General features: G+C 36.5%; 1 protein-coding gene across 2 annotated transcripts; it reads left to right on the forward strand.

The window, feature by feature from the left end:
* Window positions 1–415: 415 nt before the first annotated feature.
* Window positions 416–23,981, forward strand: mapk8b (mitogen-activated protein kinase 8b). Of its 2 annotated transcripts, none has more exons than XM_079595355.1 (12): window positions 416–640; window positions 6,574–6,752; window positions 6,868–6,997; window positions 7,505–7,563; window positions 8,949–9,087; window positions 10,898–11,063; window positions 11,811–11,882; window positions 15,981–16,163; window positions 18,066–18,190; window positions 18,312–18,375; window positions 19,427–19,504; window positions 21,384–23,981. In XM_079595355.1, the coding sequence occupies exons 2-12, from the start codon at window positions 6,631–6,633 to the stop codon at window positions 21,398–21,400; spliced, it is 1,155 nt and encodes a 384-aa protein (XP_079451481.1). In that variant the 5' UTR covers window positions 416–640; window positions 6,574–6,630; the 3' UTR covers window positions 21,401–23,981. The 2 variants fall into 2 exon arrangements, with proteins under 2 accessions (XP_079451481.1, XP_079451480.1); XM_079595354.1 differs by having other exon boundaries at window positions 21,389–23,981.
* The last annotated feature ends 1,793 nt before the right edge of the window (window positions 23,982–25,774 follow it).

Here is a 25,774-nt window from a genome sequence, read left to right on the forward strand (position 1 = left end):
TATTATTTTTTGGCTGTAGTATATTTTATGTAGCGAGCAAAAAGAGAAAAGATAATTCCTTTACGTAAACACCTTTAAATCTACTATCCGTCAACAAACATTCTGCAAATGTATTTATTAGTCCATATTTAAGTAGATAATGTGTCATTTGTAGTATGTAAACAACATGTAATAGAAAACATTTGTGATTAATGAACTGGTGAAGTTAAACTTTTCTTGTCCAGTCTTAACATCCTCACAGGTTTTAGAAGGTAAAAAGTTGATGTACTAATTTCCTTCTCTTGTTTAGTGTCTGTGTTAGTTATGAAATCTAACAAGAAACAGTAAAAGAAAGCGATTTCTTTCAAAAAAAAAAAAAAAGTCAGTAAGTACACAAGCAACACGACGTCATCGCACGACCTCGATGACGTCGCGAGGAACGCAGAAACTGCGCACGTCACATTCACGCAGAGTCGCGGTGACGTAGTACGCAAGTGTCCGCAGCTCAAGGCCTGCCAGTGGACGGAAGCACAGTGAGCGCAGAGCTTGTGTCTTCAAGCGGAAAACAAGACGAATACAACGAACTGCTGGGCTCTGTGTGAAGAAGACACTTGTCCTTTTATGAATCATCTCTTGAGTTGTCTGTATATCTTTTAAGAGGGTGAGTAAACACTTGCAGTTTTACCGCTGATGTTTTTAAGGTGGGTTGTGGGGGAGGGTAACCCTGAACTGCTGCTGTAAAACACCACAGTAAACACCGTGGACTCGCTAGTTTAAGCTGGTCAATTGGGATTATAATACACTTATTGAGGATTATTGTGTTTTACACTTACAGTATGTTTTACAATGTATCAATATACCGTGATGGTAGTAATACCAAGTCGTATATATATATATATATATACACACTCAATGGTACTGCATACATACAATGATATTTACATGGCACTTTACATCAAATATCATAGCAAATGTCTTAAACGTGGTACTAAAACATGGTAAATCTACCAATTTGTCATTCTGTAAATGACATGATGTGTAAGTTTGAGATCCTGACATTGCCTGTGTCTCGAAACCTAGTGAGCTGACAGCATTTTTTCTTCACACGCCTATGATCGTTGAGTTTTGAGAGACAGCCATTTGTGTGCATGCATAACTCGCTGTGCTCTGATAGCACAGAACAGATTGTCTTTCACAACATGCATACTGCAGATTTGATTTGATTTGATTTGAACGCAGTGTAATGGACTCATCTGGAGGTGTGAGGACTCGGATCAGAGACATCGAGGTCATTGCTTGTTGTGGTGGATGATGGATGGTGTGAGATGTTGAATTCTGGGGATTTGGGTGCGGTTCTCAATATTATTTTAGGAGATGATTGACACTTTCCATTCACATTCATGTTAAAGAATGCAAATCTGACGTATGAATTAAAATTCCAATTAAAACCTGATCTCAGGTATTGATGCACCATTGAACAGTGTGCCAAAATGTGTTAATGGATTTAAATAAGATTTACTTAAATCTTAAGTGCACTTACTAGGCCTAATTGATGATAATCAATAATAAGCAACGAGTTTGATCATCAATTAAGTTTACAGTAGTGAATAACACATGTGTATGGAGAAACAAAGCGCATCTGAAATATAGCCGAGGACACATGGTGCATTCAAGTAATTTTGGAAAGATTGAATTTATGAGTTGAACGCCACCAAAAAGTGGTAAATGCGAGTGGGAACTAAGCTCTGGATTTTCTTTAAGCCCCGAGTTTATAAATTGGAGGCACATCAGTGAGAAACATGTCGGAAATACAGCAATACTTAAAGGTATTTATTTAGCAGTGACACTGTCAGCTTTTTTATTTACAACAAAATAAGCAAATTGCCTTACAATATTATTGTAATGTGTAAAAAATTCACAAATTAAGTAAAAGCAAATACGCCCCATATGCACATTCCTTTTTTTATTTTTTTTTATTAAAGTAGTTGAGTTTAAGATGACTGCTGTATTTTGAACGCGCCTGACGTCGTAATACGTACTTCCCAACGCACCAATAATATGAGTTATTGTGGGAGAAGTTTAGCCTGTTAAGAAGAGTCAATACCAGTTAACATTTTATAGTTTTTTATTTATTTATAATTTTTATGTTTAGTGATTTTAACTTAAATATGGTGGACAAGCAGTTGTTTTTTGGTTTTACTAATGTTTTATTTTTTTGCATGCTGTGTTAATCATAGCCTACACAGATAGAGATACATTCACTATATTTGTTTTCAGGATGTGGTGGAATAACATTTATTATTATTATTATTATTAGGGCTGTGCGATATTGAAGAAAAATGCGATATGTGATAACTCATTAAATAATGCGATATTCGATATGCGATACGATAATGCTTAAAGTGTGTAAAATAAACTTAAATTAACTTTAAAATATAATAGAAGAAAATCCAAGGCACTCTTCTTTGGAAATATATAAAACGCCTTTATTAGATTGGCTATTTCATAGTAGAAAATTAAAAAAACATGGGGGAAAAAACAACCCACGCGTAGCGGCACAATCAGCCTTCTTCAGGGTAACTTTAAAATATATTTAAAATGATATAACCTACATGTGTTTCACATTCTTTTTATGACAAGAAAACATCCTTATGAACATCAGTGTTTTATTGTAGCGTAAGAAGTGTTATTATAACATCAGTGTAAACCACAGGGCTTCAGGTTATCCTGCATTAGCTTTATTTAATAAAAGATACTGAATCATAAAATGTAAAAATAAAACATTGCTTAGTTTTCACTGTATGAATTAAATATATCCTGATACTTATCAAAGCTACAAAACTTTGTCTTTTGTTCATGACCCCAGTTATTGCAAGCTGTTGCGATATGCATATCGCGATATATACATTTGCGATATTTTGAAAATTTCTATATATTGCGCTGCCCTAATTATTATATTTAAAAAAATTATACTTTTTGATTAATCGTGGAAAATAAACAACCAACAGATAATCAAATATTAAAATGATCATTAGTTGCAGCCCTAGTTTATTCATAATGCTTTTAGGGTAAAATAAAGCAGAGTTCTTCTCCTGCTCTTCTGATTCCTTAAAGGATAATTCCGGTATTTAACACCTTGAGTCTATATTGTAGTTTGTTTTGGATGAACAAGAGTGGTGGACAACATTTTTTTGACAATGGTTCCTCTCTCGAGTTTTTGACTATAAAAGAATTGGCCATGGACCCATTTAACATTGGAGTCAATGGGCATGTCCGAAAATATCATTAAAACAACCTTTAACATTATTTTTCAAAACTGTTAAACTCACCGAGTGGTTAGTGATGTTCGTTGATGATAATAAACAATATATCGTCGCAATATATGATTCCAATCCGTTTATTTTGCTATAGTGGAACTATTTTTTCAACAATGGGATTTTACAAAATGACGAATAAAACACGACAGAAACTGTATTTCGCAACACTTTTTGGTTCTGGAACATCAACTAACATCACTAATCACTCGGTGAGTTGCACAGTTTTGAAAAATAATGTTAAAGGTTGTTTTAATGATATTTTCGGACATGCACATTGACTCCAATGTTAAATGGGTCCATGGCCAATTCTTTTATAGTCAAAAACTCGAGAGAGGAACCATTGTCAAAAAAATGTTGTCCACCACTCTTCTTCATCCAAAACAAACTACAATATAGACTCAAGGTGTTAAATACCGGAATTATCCTTTAAAGCATTTGTCAAAGTCAAAGACATGTAATGTCATGTTAGGGATCCTTGGTATATGCCTTGAGTGGAAAAAATGCACCATAAAATCACATGTACAGGCTGTCCTGATATATACCGATGTAAAGAGATGTGAAAGTCGTGTTTGCGGCCGTCACTGCAGCATAATATGCTAAATTTGAGTAATGACCGTCTCAGCCTGGGTCATTTGTTTTCACAGTTCCCTGAGCAGTGTACCTGTTTAAATATGTATTTCTGCTTCAAGTCACTATATCGCTGACGATGCGTTAAGATGATGAGGCTTTGCTGATGCTTCTTAGGTCAGATTCGTCACCCACAATCCACAGCGCTTTGGTATGTGCGCACTGGCGCTCGTGGCAGTGCATGAAGAAAATATATTGATATTTTGCACCATTTTGATATTCAATATTTATCTTCTTGATATGCATGCCTTTGCTCTGGATTTCTTTCATCTAGTTAAAAATAAAGCATGTATTTCATCATATTCTTCTCTTTATCTTCTTGACTTTCGGCTTCTTTCACAACTATAGGGTCTTGGTGTCGGCAAGGGTTAAGGCTGGTTCACACGGCAGGATAATTAGGCAGATTTTAGCCCCGATTCGCCCCTTCCGACAATCTTAATGATGCTCCGATTATCGTAAAATAATCTGATCAGATATTCCTGCCGTGTGTGTTGTGTTAAGACTGCTCTCGTCTGCTCGGAAGGACGTCGGGACCGCTCCGATCTCAAATCGGGGATATCCAACATGTTGGATTTTTTGGCCCGATTTCTCCTCGTGTGTGTGTCCCCCGGGGACAAACGAGCACGCAGCCTGTGGACTGTGGCGTGTAGCCAATCAGAAAGCGAGGTGACGAGGCGGCGAGGAAGCGCCGGGAAACAGAATCAAAACAGCCGGCGGTATGGCGCACCAGAAAGTCCGGTGGACGTCGGAGTTGTCAGATACATTTTTTTTTTTCGGTTAAAAACAAACGACAAACTATCGCCACCTCTTCGTCCGCCATGTTTGTTTACTCTGAAGTCACGTTTGATCTCGAGGGATTTTGCGAGATTTCTCGTCTGACCTGGGAATGCTCGGGAGTCAAATCGGTTTGTGTGTGATGTGTTGATTTTGCCGTGTGGTTGCGCACCACACACACTGTACGACCAAAACTGTGGGGTCTCTCAGGTTTGGAAAATCGGCCGACAATTTTAAAATCGTCCCGTGTGAACCAGGCTTAAGACGACACTTTTCGAGGTCGTCTTCGACTTCTTCTTCCCCAGGTCTTCTTCGGCGCATAGCGGTGTACCTTCCACGTTGGTGGCCGTCGGCACCAGAGTAGTTTGAATGGCAGTCTGGCGCTGTCCATTTGGCACTGCAGGCGTCGATCATTAAAGCCGATAACCGATATATTGGCTGCTAAATCTAAATCCAAATTTTTATAAAATTTTTAGAGCCTGACCATTAATAGCCATGTCCCATACACACAATTATAATGATGTTCTCATTATAATGTTATGTCCTATATGACAGACTTGGTTGCAACGCATGTTACACTTAACTAGGTCTGCAAAATATATAAAAATGATCACAAATGTATATCGCAATATGCATATCGCATCGGCTTGCAATAACTGGGGTCATGAACAAAAGAAAGAGAAAATCACTCACTGCTGTTTGCTGAATAACTTTTTCAGCTTTAATAAGAATCAGAACATATTTAATTCATACAGTGTTTTATTTTTACATTTGATTATTCACGTTCTGTTGTTAAATAAACTAATGTAGGCCTTCCTGAAACCCTAAACCCAGTGGTTGAATACACACTGATGTTAAAATAACACTTCTAATGCGACAGTAAAACACTGCTGTTCACTTTCAGAAGCTGTAGGGATGTTTTCTTGTCACAAAAAAAAATTGAAACACGTATGTAGGTTATATCATTTTTAAGATAATTAAAGTTTATTTTACACACTTTAAGCATTATCGTATCAAATATCGAATATCGCATTATTTAACGAGTTAACGCATTTTTCTTCAATATCGTGCAGTCCTACACCTAACTGTTATTTCATTTCTTCTCTTTTTTTTCAAGCAATTCAAAACCATCATGTTGAGCATCTGAAGTAAAGGAAATCCATCATATATCTGTCAAATTTTCTTATCGGGCCGATAACGATAACATTTAAAAATGAACATATTTTGATCTTACATACGTCTTAATCTTCTAAACTCACAGGTTGTGCAATATCATGAAACTAGTCTAATGACAGAGTTAGTCTTAGGACATTTTGCACATGACATTAATTGCAATATGCAAACTATTCCTCTTTTATACTTAAATCTCTTCTATATAGAAAGAAGACCCAATTTTATGCATGTTTTGTAAGATTCCCTTATCTGTCAATGTCAAACATATTTTATTGGATGTTCCTGGACTTAATACGAGCAGAATGCTCTTTTATGAAGTTACTTCACTTAAGGACATATTTAATAAGATTATGCCTGAATAGGTTTTGGATTTATTTTAAATCATATGTTAATTAAAAAAAATCTTGTATTGTGTAATATGACTTGCTGTTTTATGTTTTTATTGTATTTGTATTTTTGTAATTACATTTTTGCCATGAAAATAGCTTTGAATGCTGACATGGCATTAAATAAAATAATCTGAATCTGAATCTCTTCTATATATGCCACTGTATGTTACATGCAGCTGCATTTATGAATTTTACCTAACTTTGAAGGTCAAGTTTCTTTGATCGCAAACCAGAAGATTATATGTTCTCTCTTTTTCCTCAGACCAGGACCAGATGAAAGTGCTCTACTCACTCATTTCTTTTTGTCTTTTCAGAATTTGAAGGTGCAGTTTTTCTTGAATGCCCAAGAAACAGTCAGTGCGGTTTTCAACATGAACAGGAATAAGCGTGAGAAAGAGTATTACAGCATAGATGTAGGAGACTCAACATTCACCGTTTTGAAGCGCTATCAGAATCTAAGACCAATCGGGTCTGGAGCTCAAGGCATCGTCTGGTGAGTTTAATGAATTTGATTAGCCTGTAAAATATGAAAGAAGCAGATTATCATTAAGATGGCTCATAAAAGAAAGTGTGTTAAATGAAAAACTTTTTTTTTTTTTTTTTTGTAGCTCTGCATATGACCACGTCCTTGAACGAAATGTTGCAATTAAGAAACTTAGCCGACCCTTTCAGAACCAAACCCATGCCAAACGGGCCTACAGAGAACTGGTCCTGATGAAATGTGTCAACCACAAAAACGTAAGACATGTTTTGTTCTGTTTCAATTTAATTATATATATTATTAATGTAAATGTAATTTATTCCTATGATCAAAGCTGTATTTTCAGCATCATTACTCAAGTCTTCAGTGTCACATGATGCTTCAGAAATCATTATAAATATGCTGATTTGCTGCTCATTAAGCACATATTTAATATTATTATCATCATGTTGTGCAGCTTCATATTTTTGTGGAAACGGTAATACGTTTTTTTCAGGATTCTTAAAAGAAAGAGCAGAAAAGAAGGAAAAACAAGAATTTTTCTAACATTATAAATGAGTTTGCAGTCACTTTAGATCAATTTAATGCATCCTTGCTGAATAAATCTCCAAAGTTTTGAGTATTAGTGTATATTGAAGTTAATTGTGTAATGATGATATATTTTGGATAGTAAGAGCTTGATGTCCTCATAGATGTGACAAACTCACATAGGTGAACCTCACAGCACATGCACATCTTTCATGCCGTGTGCTTTCATTTCACAGATTATTGGCTTGTTAAATGTGTTCACGCCACAGAAGACACTTGAAGAATTCCAGGATGTGTAAGTTTTATTTTCTGCTGTGAATTAGAATGGAATTGAAATTCCCTTTGACTTGTAAAATGTATAACACATATTATAAAAAGGTTAGTTCCAAATCCTTGATTCTGATTGGTCAATAGCTGTGTTTTATTCACGTTAAAACACGGCTATGACCGCTTCACCCAACGGCTCTATGTATCACTACACAACACCCCTAGCAACCACTCTTAGCAACGTAAACATGTTTGATCTCATCGATATTGTTCATTGAAGCTGTAGTAGAGTATTGTGAGAGATCGAGTAAGCGAGTGTATCTGCATTTACAGTAGATATAGCATTTTCCTTCAGGTCAGTCCTATATATTCATAATAAAATAAATTCGTTTGAATGTCCGCTGCGATATCTTGTTCTTTTAACAGTTAAGGGGTTTCCCCGAGCCCATAGTCATCTGTCCATTGCGTCTTCCTTCTCCGTGATCACAAGTTCGAGTCCTTTCAATGTAAAAGTCTTCTCTACTGACTGACTCGCTCATAAAGACAGTCTCTGCCGCCATCTATTGGCGAAATAATGTATGTAACTTCTGTTGCTGTTTACGGTCAGGGACTATTTTTTCCAGCGGAAGGAAGGCTTTTAGTGATTTTACTTCATGAAAGTTGCATAGATAAATATTTTTCGGCTTTAATAGTTGTATTGTGTGGTAACCGTTTTATAAAAGCAATAAGGTACTCGAGGCTGTGCTGTATCGTGAATAAGTCACGGCTGAAGGGGTTACTCCGCTTCGCGTCGTGCCTAACAACGCCCTTCAGCCTTGACTTATTCACGATACAGCACAGCCTCGAGTACCTTATTGCTTACATATAAGTTTGGCCTTGGATTAATTCAAATTCACTGTGTAACGAGATCAGGGCTGTACAGTGTGGCATATATATATATATATATGTTGCACTCACTACAAAAAATCGGTCTGTGCGATTATTAAATTTACCACAGTAGCATGCATACGTTTGTCATGTTTGTCAGAGCTTAGTTACCCACATAAATCACCAATCTGTGTATACAGGTGAAACTCGAAAAATTTGAAAATTGTGCAAAAGTTCTAATTTTGATGATTATGGCTTACAGCTTATGAAAACCCCAAATTCAAAATCTCAGAAAATTAGAATATTACATGAAATCAATAAAAAAAGGATTTTAAATACAGAAATGTCGGCCCTCTGAAAAGTATAATCATGCATATGTACTCTCAGTACTTGGTTCGGGCCCTTTTGCATGAATTACTGCCTCAACGCGGCGAAATACATGAACTTTTGCACGATATTCAAATTTTTGGAGTTTCACCTGTATGTGCATGCATGCTTGTTTAGTTGTGTGTTCCTCATTCCTTTACCTTCGTCTCCTGTCCTCAGTTATCTGGTGATGGAGCTGATGGATGCAAACCTGTGCCAGGTCATTCAGATGGAGCTGGACCACGAGAGACTCTCCTACCTGCTTTATCAGATGCTCTGCGGCATCAAACACCTACATGCTGCCGGCATCATACACAGGGTACACACACACACACACACACACACACACACTTCAAAGCCTAGTGAACTGTCTTCAATCCACATAGGCGGCATCTTCTGGCTTTGAGATGCTTCAGTAACAGTCACAGGAAAAGCTCTTCACACGTAAAGCACAAAAAGATTAATACTCAGTTGTTGTTGTTGTTGTAGTGCTGGGCGATATGACCTAAAAATTGTATCACGGTATTTTTTAAAAATTAAACCGGTTTCACGGTATATGATGGTATTATTATTTTTCAAGCATGACTGGGTGTAAACCACATTGTCTACTGATTGAGAGAGAAAATATTGCTGTAGATTGACTTGACTTGACTAGAATGTTGCGCTCATACACACTGCTTTATCAGGAAAGATAAAGAAAGATTAAATAAAAAAATAACAGAAACATTTCTAAAGACAGTCCCTTCAAAGATACATTCACGTTTTGACTTTGAAACGTGCAATGCTCATGTTTATTCAACAATGTCAAGCCTTTTGGAAAATCTATTTGCGGCGGGCAGTGTTGATATTGTGAACCAATGTATGAGAAACATTGTAATATAATTTTACAGCTATCAATTATAGTTGAACCTCTCCATCTTCACCATCATGCTTAGAAACACATGCATCTGTGCATCACCAGTGCAACACTGTCGCGCCGCGCTCTGAACGTTGTTAAAGCCACAGACCGGTATTGCGCTATATTAAAAATTAATAGCATAACAAAAATAAACACTGGTATTCGGTATGAACCGGTATACAGCCCAGCACTATGTTGTTGCCAATAGAGTTTTATTTTGCGATGTTGTTAAACTAATGAATTGATACTCTTGATAATACAGGAGTTTTCACACACTTTAATGCCAACAGTCTAATAATGCTCTGCAGTTCTGTCGTCCGTCGCTTTAAATGCTCGAGCTCTATAAAGCAGGATTCTGATTGGCTGTCGAGGTTTTTATCGTTCATCAGCTGGGGAAAAAAAAAGTTCTGTAAGCAATTTGGTCAATTGAGGTGTGGACTCTATTCTTTTATATTTAGAAAGTTTTTTGGTTAAACTATCTTTATCATCATTGGTTGGAAGGTGCCTTAAGCCTAGGCTAAATAAACACAAATTACCAAGAAAATCAACTTTTCTCCCCTACTCTGTTCCAATGCATTTCCTTATTCAAGAAAGATTTATGTAATGCTGCCTTGAATTTTGGCCAAAATAAGATATTTTTATTAAGACAGCATAATTTAGCTAACAATTATGTATAACAAACTTGATGTTGGGAGTGATGCTTTTAGGAACCCCTAAATATATTTCTTAGGGGATTATGATATTTTAAGGAATATCACACAATTGTTCTTTCACGTTTTCTACCGTAATCAAAAAAATAAAATACAATTTTAAAAGATTTAATTTTTAATGTTTACCGGCGATGCTTTTATTTGATTACCACTGTTTTTCTAAACATTGATAAATGTGTATTAAATCATAAATCTAGAAAAAATAAAACCGACAACATAGAATCTCTTTGTAATCAATTGATTGCACATGCTTTTTGATGATTAAAATGTAAATAAACTTTAATAAAAAATTTGAATTAAAATGGGGATACTCTGAATTTGGGAAAAAAATTAAACATTTAATAGTGATTTTCAAGCTTTTAATAAATTGTTAAAGTCTATACCTTTCATGCTTTCAATTAAACAGACGTGAATTTTGATTACAAAAATTTTATGTAATCATTCAATAAAAACTAGCAGTGCTCATTCCTACCCGTGAGAATGTGCCCACTCTGCTGACCCTTAACCTCTTCTCTTTCCAGGATCTGAAACCTAGTAACATAGTAGTGAAATCCGACTGCACGCTGAAGATCCTGGACTTCGGCCTGGCCCGGACGGCTGCCACCGGCCTCCTCATGACCCCTTATGTGGTGACGCGCTACTATCGCGCCCCCGAGGTCATCCTGGGCATGGGTTACCAAGCCAATGGTGAGTGCTAACCTGATGTCACTGCTTTGCAGCATGCCCACATAAAGGGTCCCAAACGACCCCAGAGCACCCTTCACATCATTCTGCTGAAAAAACCTTGATCTCACCAAATGGCTGTGGTGATTTAACATTAAACGGGATTCTTTAGTCCAGCTGAACTAGTGTCTGCATGCCCAAGCACACGGGACGGGTCTGCCTGCAGCACTGAGCATTAGTCGCTGAGCACCAGTCTAACTTGGGAAGCGGTTCACTGCAGTGCGAAAATAACAGATCAATTTGAAGGCCGAAAATGCTGACGTTTAGTCCTAGTCGGAAAAATTGGCAGTGGGTCAAACTCAGACAAATCTCAATCAGTCGCGCTGCTCTTTCTGCTTTGCTTATGTCTTCTCTCTTTCCTCTATGCTACACTCGTGTAGTGGATATTTGGGCTGTTGGCTGCATTATGGCAGAGATGGTGCGGCACAAAATCCTTTTTCCAGGGAGGGACTGTATCCTTGTTCAGCCTTTTGTGAAGAGTAGGCCCACTTGGATGTCTTGATCTGATTGGCCCGTGATCCTGCCTGATGCACACTGAGATGTTTGCATGCGCCGTCCTGTCACCTCTGTTGCATCCACATCAGTGCTCCCTGTTCTTTGTTTGATATGTGTGTGTTTGTGCGTTTGCTTTTCTTTTTTATCGGCATTGATCGTGCCATTTCATTTGTAAGATTTTTGGCAGTTTAATTTGGTTGTCATTTCATTTTTCAGTTGATGTCTGGTCTGTTGGATGCATCATGGCTGAAATGGTCAGAGGTAGTGTGTTGTTTCCTGGCACAGACCGTATCCTTACCTGGTTGTCTTTACTGTCCCATTGTAAGTGTTTTTGAGTGTTTGTTTTGTTATTTTACCCTTGATATGTGTTTTTTCATTGATGTGCAAAAAGGATTGAAATGCTGAAATGAAGATCAAGATTAAATGTCTCCATTCATACATGTATATATTCACAGTATACAGGGGAAACTCAAAAAATTGAAATATGGTGCAAAAGTTCATTTATTTCAGTAATTCAACTTAAAAGGTGAAACTAATATATTATATAGACTCATTACATGCAAAGTGAGATATTTCAAGCCTTTATTTGTTATAATTTTGATGATTATGGCTTTAGAGTATTGAATTTCGTAAAAAGGTTTTCATAAGCTGTACACCATAATCATCAAAATTATAACAAATAAATGCTTGAAATATCTCACTTTGCATGTAATGAGTCTATATAATATATTAGTTTCACCTTTTAAGTTGAATTACTGAAATAAATGAACTTTTGCACGATATTTAAATTTGAGTTTCATCTGTATATTATATTAATGTAACATTATGACTTTCAGTGGAGAGTTGTCACATCATGCTGGATTAGACTATGTGCTTGAACACATAGGGTCTCATTCATGAAACATTCGTAAATATACGAGTAAATATGTGAGTGATTTGCGCGTAAAGAAACCTTCCCGAAAACTCTTCTCCTGATTCACAAATATTTCGTAAACGTCAGATGTGATCGTGAAATGTGTGTGTGTGTTAATGAATTCCAATCAGTCGTAAATGGGACACGCGTGCACGCTCATTCTCAATTACCATAAATCCCGCCCATTAATTCCGACTGTCAACCATATATGGGCATCATATTATGACACCAAACAAAGGATTTTAACATGTCTTCTCAAAAGCGATTGAAAAAGAAAAATTTCTCATTATCAGATAATATTTTATTATCAGAAGTTCATTCAAAACACCACATTTTATTTTCAAGCGTACATAGTGGCGTATCAGGTCCTAAAAAAGGAAGCTTGGCAGCAGATGCAGTTACTGGAGTTTCATCTGTTAAAGGGCACCTATTATGACATTTAAAATGTTCCTAATGTTGTTTAGGGAGTCCCCAACAACAGGTTTACATGCATGCAATGACAAAAAACACTTTTGTTGTCGTATAATATGCATTTATTTTTACCTGATTTGCTCACCGACTCCCAAATGAATCGTTCAACGACTCATTTTTCAAACCCCTCCTTTGCGCGACGCTAATCTGCGTTGATTGGTCAGATGACCCAGCAGTGTTTACATAGATAATACTTATTGTTTAACACGGAGTACAATGATGCTTTTATCAATTAAATTGTGTTATAATAATGATTATAGTCCACTGCTTTGTAGTTTGTAGTAAAAAACTAAAAATAAGATAAAGAATGTAATGTTATGTTAGCGAGCATAGCCCAGAGTTCATATTGTAAAAGCACAATCATTCTTTGTTTTTTTTTTATTTTTTTGTTTTTTTATTGCAAGTTAAAACATTGTAGCTTATACAAGGTAAAATATCAATGTCATATATACACATACAGAAGAGAGAGGAACATACAGAACACCAGAAATAAACAAATAAATAGACAAAAAAAACCAAAAAACTAAAAAAACATCAATACAGTGATGTATGCAGGTACATTGGTAAGTTTAAGCAATGAGGTATTTTAGTGATATAGATAGAGACAATTTAAGAAAATCATAATTGTGAGTTGTAGTAAAAGTAGTATTCATACTATTAATAAAAATAACTAGAACAAAAATAATAATAGTAGTAGCAATAGTAGTGGTAGTAGTGGTAACACTAATATTCATGATGATAATAGTAGGGGTAGTAGTAGTGGCAGTACTGTAATTATAATACTAACACCATATTTTAGGACATTATTCTCTAGGCCTGGGGGCCACTCCACCACTGCCAGTGAGGACAACCAACAAACCCCCCAAACAAAGACACCTCACTCAGATTCACTGATCCACCTGTCCCTCCCCCATCACCCACCCCCCCACCCCCCACCCCCCCCCCCCCCCCCCCCCCACACACACACACCCAACCCCAGCAGTTAAGCTTTATGTTTCGCTGAGTCTTCCTCAGTAAAATATGCTATGGCACCATTACAGGCACCTCCAGACCCAGCTCACCTAGTCTGGTTGTGACCTGACAGGACCGAAGTTCAAATTGTTATTATTATTATTTTTTTTTAGTTGATCTGTGGCTTGGACCCTAGCGTGCACTGGTTAGCTCCCTAGCCAGAGACACCACATCCAGCCCAGATATCCGTCCAACACATTTATTTTGCTCAACAGAAGCCTGGAGTTGGGGCAGAGGCGGCAAAAATGAGAGGCCATTAAATCCGTGAACCGAGTAAACAATAAATATGCCGCCAGGACCTGCTAGTCATACCCACCGACAGCACCCAGAATAGTCACCCGACCCAGATCAAAAAAAGAACACACATGGTTCTATAATATCAATACCAATACCACCGTCCCTACCACCACCCCTATCAACAACAATAAATAATAACAATATGCAGCTTTTACATGTAAAACAAAAAGTAAAGTTTATAGAACATAATATAAACACACACATGTATACACGACTGATGTATTTAACAATACTCAGAGATTATCCATTATAGATATAATTTGTAATTAAATCGTGTAATCAGTCTTTGTTTGCGTTAGCCCGATGCTTAAACATAAAGTTTTTACAAAAATAAAAAAAATAAAATGTAGTTACGTTACTACGAGGTATTACTCTATTCTTTAAGACAACTCCGAAAACAACGACAAACACTTCACATATCTCAATACAATTGTCATTGAAGACCTAGAAGCTAAACGGTGCTTACACAACAAACAAAATAATTATTAAGCATGCTACATAAAATATAAAAGCAACAATTGTTAATAACACTTACAGGTTGTGATACGGAGGAGGAAGCTGATGCAAATACACTTGGAACTGAACCTTCCTTCAATATCAGCCGGCTCGCGAATCCAAGTTTGAGTGCATTTAAGTTGATAAAGCAATCGTCTTGAAAATGGCGCGAGCAAAGCACAAGGCTCGGACTATACTTCTGTGGTATAGTTGTATATATGAATTGTAGCCACTTAGTCTTCAAATGCTCCTCCTTGGGCAGATGAAAAAAGTTTACTTTTGAGCCCAACTTCAGAACGCAGCGTCTCGTCGCCCTGATGTTTCCCTGCTGGCCTTGGAGCGCAATAAGTGGGCGTATCGTATTCAAATAACTTGACAAGTTGACGTCATCTAGTCAGAGAAAAAGCTTCGGTCTTCTAACGATTCATAAAAATGACTCCGAGTCGACTCTTACTTTTGAAAGACAATAACTTTATATACGGTGCACTTTCATATTTCAAACTTTGCAGGATGTTTTTGTTCACTTAGATCTATGTTACACACTACATGAAAGGTAAATTTCAAAATTCCATAATAGGTGCCCTTTAATCGAACAGTCCCAGAAATGAAAAGAAAATGGTTCGACATGAAGCTCGACTGCAAAAAACGAATTAGTTCACTTCGAAAAAATACAGCCCAGCCGTATTGAAAGCAATTCATTATTTGATTAAAGTGTTCCGTTTGTAGATGTTATCACTGGCTCTCATAATAAAAGTAAAAAGAAAAACCGTATGTAATTACTATATATATATAATATTTTTTCAAAATGCTGTGTAAATATGTACCCGATTAAGGTGAATTAAAATGCAGCCTTATTAATGAGCAAAACGTTCGGATGGTGTAGATTTCTTTCGTACCAACTAACATTTGGAAAATACGAACATTTTAATGAATCCGAAAATTTACGTCAGAACCACTTTACACACGATTTACAAAAAAATTCGTTCTGCTCGTGTTTGATGAATGAGACCCATAGTGTTTACACAAAAAACAAAACAAAAATTGAAGTCATTCTTAAATAATAAAGAGGTTAACAGCTTATAATGTTTCACTTTGGGTAATTATGTTTATGTATGTCAGTCAGATCTTAGTCAGGTAAGAGAGAGACATGATGATGTGCCTCCACCAGTCAGTAGTTTTCCTTAGCATGTAACCTGAAGACATTGACCAGTGGAACAAGGTGATCGAGCAGCTGGGCACGCCGGCACAGGAGTTCATGTTGAAGCTGAACCAGTCAGTGAGGACTTACGTGGAGAACAGACCTCGCTACGCTGGATACACCTTTGAGAAGCTCTTCCCTGACGTGCTCTTCCCTGCAGACTCTGACCACAACAAACTCAAAGGTGACGGACACTTCTGCCTGTTTTATAGTGCTGTTACTCTGTAAATATTGCTTTTAGAAATGGATTGTTGGATGTTTAAAGATGCAAATAGCAGATAAATGCAAACTTCTGACTGAATGTGCAACCGATCATAGACTATCAGAGTTAGGCGAATGATGCTAGCCTATTGTTTTAATTTGTACTTGTAATTATTTAATGAAAATGGTACATTTTATTATATTGTTGTTTTATAGAAGTGCCACTGCACTAGCAATAGCGAGTAGCAAAGTCAAATCTACTGGGTTCTTAAGTGGCAGGTGTATTTTTTTATATTATTAATTATAATAACTTTATTTTGCAGGGCTCTCAAGTGTCACGCATTGTCACTCATTTCAGTCTTTTGTCACGCACTCCCGCCACACATTGTATTTCTCACGCGGAAAAACAATTTATAATATATTTAATATGCCGCAGCGCCCAAAATTTATCTGGCCTCGCCGCTGTCACTATGGAGCCGGCAGGAAACAAGCGTGTCGCCGCGTCTCCCCTGGAGTTCTTAGTTGAGCCTGCCACTTAACAGCCAATCAAAAAAAAGAAAAAGGGCTAAACAATAGCCAATCAGAAAATAGCACTATTGTATCTGGCTAAGATTTAACGTAACAACCAATGGGGGAAAAATCATATCCTGGAATTGTTCACGTGATCTTCCGAAAGTTTCGTTCACCCACAGAAGAAAACACTGGATCTCCTCATGATCTCCTCATGATCTCCCGTTTTAATGTTACAACAAATTCACAACTTGTTTGACACAAACAATGACAACTTGACTGCTGTTAGAGAATGTTTCCCAGATAATTACCATCAGTTTTTCATGAGTTACTGTAACTTAGCCAACAGTTTTACAGCCTGTTCACTGACAACACCTGCTCAGAACAAGTAGTCTAGGCCTAGTCATATTTTCATTAACACACGATGACTGACATATTGTTACATTATAAACATCTCTCTCTCCAAATAGGCTTAATCATTTTATTAGCACTAAATAAATTAAAGTGTATTGCGTAGTCGATGTTATAAGTCACTTTTAAAATCGTGTCATATTTTATAATTATATCCATGGATGCATTAATTAATCATTGCATCTGTCTTTCAAATATGTCAGGTAAAAAGCATACTTTGTATTTGGTTGAATTGTTAGTGCCATGTGTCAAATATTTTATTCTGCAAGTCTGAGCAATTATTAATAATAACTACAAAAACAATAACCCCCCCAGCACTTTGCAAAAAAAGACCTAAAACCCCCCCAGCAGAATAAAATGAAATAGCATTAAAACAAATGCAATAAAGAATAATAAGTTTAAAAACAACAGTAACACAACAAATACAAATATTTATAAATGAAAATGCATATTAAACCAGTCGACCAATAGTCAAGTATAAGCCATCCAAGAAAAGAAAATGTTTTGAGATAAGATTTAATAGTATTATTATTAATAGTAATATTTTTTTTTGCACCATTTGATGCCATTTCTAGATAAGAAAAGTGTCCACCGAAACCAATTACTATTTTTTTCTTATAAAAGAAAATTTCTTTTTTTCTTTTTTCTTTTTCTTCTTTTTCCTATTAAAATGTGCCACACCTCCTGTTTCAAAAGGAAATATGTCAAGAAAGGAAACTATAACGAAAAAAATGTATGGGGTCTTCAACCGTTGTGAAATTACTGTAATCCATGACTCCCACTAGCTTATTGCTTTAATTAAAGGTGCATTTAAATCACGATTATGCTTTGCAGCTTCAACTTGGCTTCTAAAGACACTTGCCTTCATAAACTCCTCAAAGTGCAGTAATCCTAGATCAGCATGATTGTCCATGGCGAATTCCCTCTCAATTCAGTTTCTGATTTAAATGCATTTATTTTCCAGCGAGCCAGGCCCGAGACTTGTTATCCAAAATGCTGGTAATAGATGCGTCGAAGCGGATCTCCGTGGACGAGGCCCTCCAGCACCCCTACATCAACGTGTGGTACGATCCGTCAGAGGTGGAAGCGGTGAGTGTTCATTACATCGGGGCGCTCGTTGACTTCAGAGTCCAGATGGTCCCGAGCGCATGACGTATGATTATCTTTCCTTCGTGATGTGTCTGATGGACATTTATCTGCTTGGTTTCAGCCGCCACCGGCGATCACGGATAAACAACTAGATGAGAGAGAACACACAGTAGAGGAGTGGAAAGGTGCTTGTTTTTAAAGTTATTGACTTATTTTTATATGTTGTTGTCATTCATAATTTTTAGTTTCTGGTGATTTCAAGATATGACAGACGCATGATTATTTTGCCTTTTTTATTTAGATCTTGATGGATGCATGAAATATAAGATTATTTGTAATAAATTGTGACCCGCTCTGGCGAAATGAGTCGAAGGCCCATTAAGATATGGGCCCATTATGTGGAAAAACATATGAAATAATTTTTTTTTTGTGTTAATATCAAAATTACATTAAAAAATAATCTCCCAAAGTTTCGTTGTCCAGATAATTGAGTAAAGGTATTTAAATGACTATTAAAGTTTACAAAAATTCTATGGAAATGAACATTGCTATTCTCAACTCCTCTCGTCACCTCTGAGCATGTCCCGGGTATCCCCTGAAACGTCACTATCTCTCCAAATATGGTGTTACACGTTGTGTAGAACCAATCAAAAAGCTTAGAAATGTACACAAACGCTGATCATTTGTCAATGGGAAGCCCCGCTTCGACTGACCGGCACGCGATTGGTCCAGTCATCCTCCTGTCAGACTCGCAGCGCTCTGTGTTAACAAGCTAGCAGATCTCCTCAGAAAGATTACGTATTATTAATTTGAGAAATGTTGTGTTATATATTAATATATTAATGTCTTTGGTCAAATTAAGCTGTAAAATAAATAGTTTATCCCTTTAAATGCAATTAAGCTGTAAAATAAATAGTTTATCCCTTTAAATGCAATGGATTTTGAAAGATATCAACAAAAAACGGGCAAAAAACTTTAAAAGCGATTTTCTCAGGTTCTCAATTGGAAAAAGAGGGCAGACGACCATAATTCAAATGTGTATATCTTTACAACCAACTTTGACTAGGATATCATTTGAAAGCTTATGGTCCTCTTTCCATTAATACCAAAATCTCAATTTTGGTATTAATGTCACTGTGACTCATTTTGCTGGATCAGGTCACAATTGTGTAACACCTACGATTCAAATGTTTCCTGCCGTAATCTTGTGCTCCTCTGTGTCTGTTCCCTGATCAGAGCTGATATACAAGGAAGTGATGGACTTGGAGGAGAGAACGAAAAACGGGGTGATCCGAGGACAGCCGGCCTCACTAGGTTAGTCTCCTCCTCGATCTATGAAATGAACTCTCTCTCTATCAGGCTTTTCACACTGTGGTTAACCTTGGGTTAATTGTTTTTAACCCCAGGTTAAGGTACGTTTTAACCCTGGATTATGAAGCTTTGCTCCGAAGCAGGTTTAGAATTAGAAGAACTTACAAATGCGTTAACTGAAATCTTGATAAGAAAGTATTATGTTTACAATTATTTTCCGCAGTAGTTATTTGGGCTCTACTAGAATAGGTCAATAGATCATGATTGAATGTTCAAAAAACACATTATTTTCCCCATATTCTCCATTGTTGCAGCTCCTCTCTTCCCAGTCTGTCAGTAACACTCTGTTTACTTCCTGTCTCTATGAAGCCCCGCCTTCTGAAAAGCACACTGTGCTCTGATTGGTCGGCTGGAGCAGTGTGTTGTGATTGGTCGAGCGCTTCGAGTGTGTTTGGGAAATGTCCCGCCCCTTACCATAACCGCCAGTTTAACACACTACTAACTAACTCAACCAGGCCCCTTTATTCTGCGTATTAATTATTATAATGAGGAATATTGTGACGTGTTCGTTCCCAGAAGAAACTCGAGACTACAATGGAGGCGTTTCAGGAGTTCAGAAACACTGACACTGATATAGAGAAGAACTTTGTGCTTTTGGACCACAAGATGAACATGTAAAAAAAAAGAAGCATAATAGGTCCTCTTTAATATCGTACACAATCTTGCTTCTGATGAAATTTGAAACATTTCAAATGTTTGTTCATGTAACCTTTTTATTTACAATTTATCAATCAGTTTTTCTCCTCATTAAATGTCTAAACATATTTAATACCATATACATTTACTTGAAAAGTAAGATATTAAGAATATGTATAAAGCATAAATCTAATTCTAAATCTCTCACAATCTTGCTTTTGAAGTAAATTGATAACGCTGTAAAGATGTTTTTACTGGTTAAGCGGCACCCCCCTTTTTTTAATAGACTTGAAAATGCACATACCGAACTTAAATGGTTGTAATTCAAGAATGCTTTGGAATATAGATGTAAGATTGGTCTTGTTTTAAAGAAGACATTTGGCGGATTTTTGTAGAAGTGAAATAAATTAAGAAAGTTAAACAGAAAAAAAGTTATAGAAGTTTGAGTTTATGAAAATGTACAATGGTAAAAAAAATATTATTCATATTTTATATAAAATATATATTTTCAAATCCTGGTGGACTCTAAAAATGCCACAAAATCAAAGCCAAAAATCTGAACAAGTTGCGTTTAAAATTTTAGGTTGATATCTCAAAAAATAAGCTTTCAGTGAGATTTAGTTTGGACTTGGTTTAGTACCACACTTCTCCACTAGTTGACATCACTGCCCATATAAGGGCGCCTCCATTTCCATATGTGGTTTGAGTGGTCTGAACCATTATTTTTTTACAATTTTCATACAATTTATGAAGTCGACATCCTATTCAGAAGTAGTATTGAAAGTCTGGCAGATTTTGAAATGAATTCAACCTCTAAGAAACACAAAAGATCACATATGTGCATTATAGCTCGCTGCCACATCACAAATGCTGGATCTATTGTTTTTTTCTTTATATTTAAAACATTTTCAGACCTTTTTTTTCTAAAATAATTGAATGGATGCTATCTTTTGAACTCTTGTCATGAAAACAAACTGAGGTTTCATGATTTTTCATGTTCATCACTATTTCAAAATAAAGGTCTGAACGCGCCTTAGGAGTATGAAAATATTCTTGTTGCAAATTGATAAATTACGGCTCCTCTTTAATTCATTTAGAAAATCAGTACACACACACACACACACACACACACACACACACACACACACAGTACCCGTCTGATAAACATGTGCTGTGTTCCTCATAGCACAGGTGCAGCAGTGAGCAATGACTCCCAGGAGCCCTCGACGACGTCCTCCTCCTCCACAAACGACGTGTCGTCCATGTCCAGCGACCCCACCGTGACCTCGGACACAGACAGCAGTCAGGAGACCACAGGACCGCTGGGCTGCTGTAGATGACCATCCTCGTTCATCCCGTTCCTGCTAACATCCCTCTTCACTGGCAAACGGAAACGTGTCCTCCTTTCTTTCTCAAACTTGACAAGTTCTTTTGAATCGGAAAAAGTTTAAGAACGGAGGTAAGGGTTTTTAAGGGCACCTTGAAAGCTTGTACACCAGACCAGCATTACTTTGATTGCTTTCATTCGCTGTACTTTAATTTCGCATCAGATCGAAGCTAGCGCTACGTCATCTTGCCATTTGGATGTGGAATGATTTGAGTTTATTTGTAAAGATGGATGGTGAATATATTTTTGAGATGTTTTATTTTTTGAGAGTCATTTTAATCACTAATTAGTGGAGGTCCATTTCCTGGATGAGTTCATGTTTCCACACTGTTACTACTGTTGGGAGTCGCTGGTGTGTAAAATGTTGTTCGGCTGCATTTTGATGTGGTCTAAGATGGTTTTAATATGACCTGTGTACCTAAAACACAAGTTTAGTTGGACATTTTATTCAGTTTGGCTTTACAAAAACACATTTTAAAGCGCTCTTAGCTAATTTCTAATTATAGTGCTCACGATTTACTCTGTAAAAACACGTGTGTGTTTTCAAATGTCACCGTATGTTATCTAGTCTGTACATATTTCGACTCGACACACAGAAAACAGTAACCCACAGCTTTCTTTAGCGCTGTACAGTCCTGTAAAAGGAGCACAACACAGTTCTTCATGTAAAGGTCTTGTTTGAACACTTCAATATATGATATGAAACCCGAAATTGGATATTTGGTAACACTTTTGATTTCTTTAGTCTTTACAATCAAACTGCGTATACCGACGTGATCTTATTCATTAGGCAATGAGTTAAAATTATGTAATTTTAAATGCAGCAATCAATGCTAAATGAATGGAAACATTAGATTGGAGGTTCAAAATAGATCATAAAGGAATAGGACTTGGCAATCTAACGTTAAAAATTGTTTTTTATAAAAAATCTTTGATTATGTAATGTTTTGGAATGTAATTATATCTTTACAATATTAGTGTATGTAGTGTAAACTCTGCTCCTCCTACTGTAAAGTTCACAACACGACCCTTGTGACTACAAGCTAAATCCATCACTAAAATTTGAATTTTGACTTTTATTTTGTTTTCAAAATGGAGAAAGTGCCTGAGTCCAGCATTCATTCCTGAATGATTAGAAAGATGAAGAAATTTGGGTGAGGTTTTTCAAAGTAATACTGTTCATATCATGTTGGAGTGTCTATTTTTCTATTGTATTGGATGTGTGTGTGATCATGTAGATTGAGAGGTTGGGGCATGTTGGGAAAAAATGCAAAGGGACGTTTCCTCAAGCAAGGTCTTTCATCAAAGTAATCGCAAATTGGAACATTTTTGGTATGCATATATGGTTTGCAGCTTTATTGTTTAGGGAAATGTGCAAGATATTGCAACAAATGCTGTAGATGGGGACTACATTTCCCATGAGGCAATGCTATCGAATGGACGTGTATGTATGGTGATAGTTGAGAGGATGAAGGAACAGAAGGTTTGTGTTTGCATAATGATTGGCATATATAATCTTTTATTTGAGTTGCATCCCGGACTTTTTTTTTTCTTAATTTTAAGTGCTCTTAATTTTTCTTTGCTGTCTTTACGCTAATGAATTTTAACTTTAGATTTTTCAATGCATTTGCTTTTATTTCATCTCTCAAAAATGTTATAATTCAGATCAAAGTAGGCTTTGATGAACTACCTCACTCTAAATTTCTAGATTTTTTTTTTTTGACGTAGTTGCCCGTAAAATGTTAATACAGATTTCATTATTTATTTATTTCTAAAGTGAACTATTGTCAATAGTAGGCAACGTATAGTTTTGTACATTATGTATACTTCACCTAGAAGTAAAAGAACTGAAATGTAAATTTGATCTTTTTGTTTAATTTTCTTTGTACTCATTTTTTTACAGTTGATGTGCAATACCCACTGCTGTCATGCTAGTTGTAATCGGTAGATCTAGACTTATTAGTTTTAAATATGTACCCAGAGGTAGAGATATGTTTGGTACTGTCCGATAAACACATTTTTTTTTTTTGTCTTTTAAAATCTGGATTTTTTTTTTTTTTTTTGGCTTTTTTCGTCAATGTTACATAACCTGTCTTACCAAAAACTAAATTCTGTGGCTGATGTTCGCAAGGTTTCATGTTTAGCCACAGGACTTTGATCAACCTGGTAAGTTCAATTTAAAAACGTCTGTAAAATATCTTGAATTACCAATATGTTAAGATTTGGTGCTGGTATGTAATATTTGCTAGCAACGCCAGCCCAACAATTATTAAATTGCTAACTGTGTGCACTGAACAGCATACAGACAATAAGAAGTGCACTACTACAAAGAATGCACTGGGATCTTATGATACCAATTGTACATGTACTGCAAATAAACACCAGTTTGAATCAGAATCATGTTCCCATGTCTAATTGCAGCTCAATATACAAGAAGTTTACGTTTTAGACAAAATATTGTCAGTTATTTAGTTTTTTTAGTAGTGAATAAATCAGTTGAGTGAATGTTTCAATGACATAAATGAGTTTGGAATAACATACTACTCTCAAAAGGCCATGTATTGATTTCCACACTAACGTACAATAATGTTCTGTATATTATAAGCATGCTCTGCAGATTTGTCATTTACTGTTTTAAATGCTCAAGCTCTTAAAGTCGAGTGGATTCTGATTGGCTGAAAATGTTTTAATCATCTCTGAAAAAATCACTGAAAGCATTTTCTGTTTTGTTATCGCTATAGCTTATTCAAACATAATTTTCTAGCAAATGAGCGATAAAAAACATTGACAACCAATCAGACAAGCCACTAATGGTCTCGACGATCAACCTATGGTGCTTTTAAAGGGGTGCTATAACGCCTTTTTCACAAGATGTAAATGTCCCCAGAGTGTGTGTGTGAAGTTTTAGCTCAAAATACCCCACATATATTTTATATAGCATGTTAAAATCGTCACTTTTTGAGGGTGAACAAAAAAACGCACTGTTTTGTGTCTGTCCCTTTAAATGCAAATGAGCTGCTGCTCCCGGCACAGGGGGGCGGAGCTTCAACAGCTTGTGTCCTTTAAAGGGGACCTATTATGCCCCTTTTCACAAGATGTAGCCTAATATAAGTCTCTGTTGTCCCCACAGTGTGTATGTGAAGTTTTAGCTCAAAATACCCCACAGATATTTTATATAGCATGTTAAAATCGTCACTTTTTGGGGCTCTGAAAAACGCACTGTTTTAGTGTGTGTCTCCTTTAAATGCTAATGCGCTGCTGGTTCACGGCACAGGGGGCGGAGCCTAACCAGCTCGCGCTCAGTGAACAATCTCAACTCACGGAAAGATGATAATATCAAAACTGAAACTCACAGTAACGGTGTTCATTTCGACTCGGACAATAATGCCGAGAGTCAGAGAATATCTGCTGTGTGGAGTTGGAACAGGTATAGTTTCGTTTAATTACGGTTATAACCTATGTGTCATTGATTAATAAATAAAAATGGCGGATTGCTCGAAGTGTTGGGCCGGGAGTCGATGTCCTTATTTGGCAGTTCCGCTGCAAATACTGTGACGTTATTGTTCAAAAAACGCAATAGTGAATAGAAAAATCGGAACAGGTTGCAAAATATGACCAAAACAGAATATAAAGATATCAACGAAGCACCTGACGAGACTAATTTCAACTTTGCTGTACTTCTAAACACTCCAAATATACAACAAAATGCATTTAAGGGCTAAAAAAGTGGATTTAGCATATGTCCCCTTTAACCTCACACACACACACACACACACACACACACACACACACACACACACTGAAAATGCCAATTTTTATCTTCAAACCGGAGAGATTTAAGAAGAAGTGACAACATGTAGAAGCAACAGGACATTTCTGAATGGTTAGTTGATGAATTTATGAAGCTTATGTGTAGTTATCTTCTAGTCATTGATTAGCATATTCTGTCATTATAATCTATAAATCGTGTTCCGGGGGCGGGGCTTATGTAAATTCTAGGGTTGGTGATGTCACTAACCCGGGAGGAATGTCGTGTAGTTCCTACCAGCCGTTTGTTGTAGTCCTTTTCTTTAAAAGCAAATATCTCCCTTTGCTTTGAACTTTGAGCGTTGCAACTTTGCAGATGTTGTTTATGATCAAACAGCAACATTACACACTAACTACAGTTAGAAAAGTCAAATCATACTCAA

Source organism: Phoxinus phoxinus (assembly GCF_949152265.1).
Source record: "Phoxinus phoxinus genome assembly, chromosome: 21".
NCBI lineage: Eukaryota > Metazoa > Chordata > Actinopteri > Cypriniformes > Leuciscidae > Phoxinus > Phoxinus phoxinus.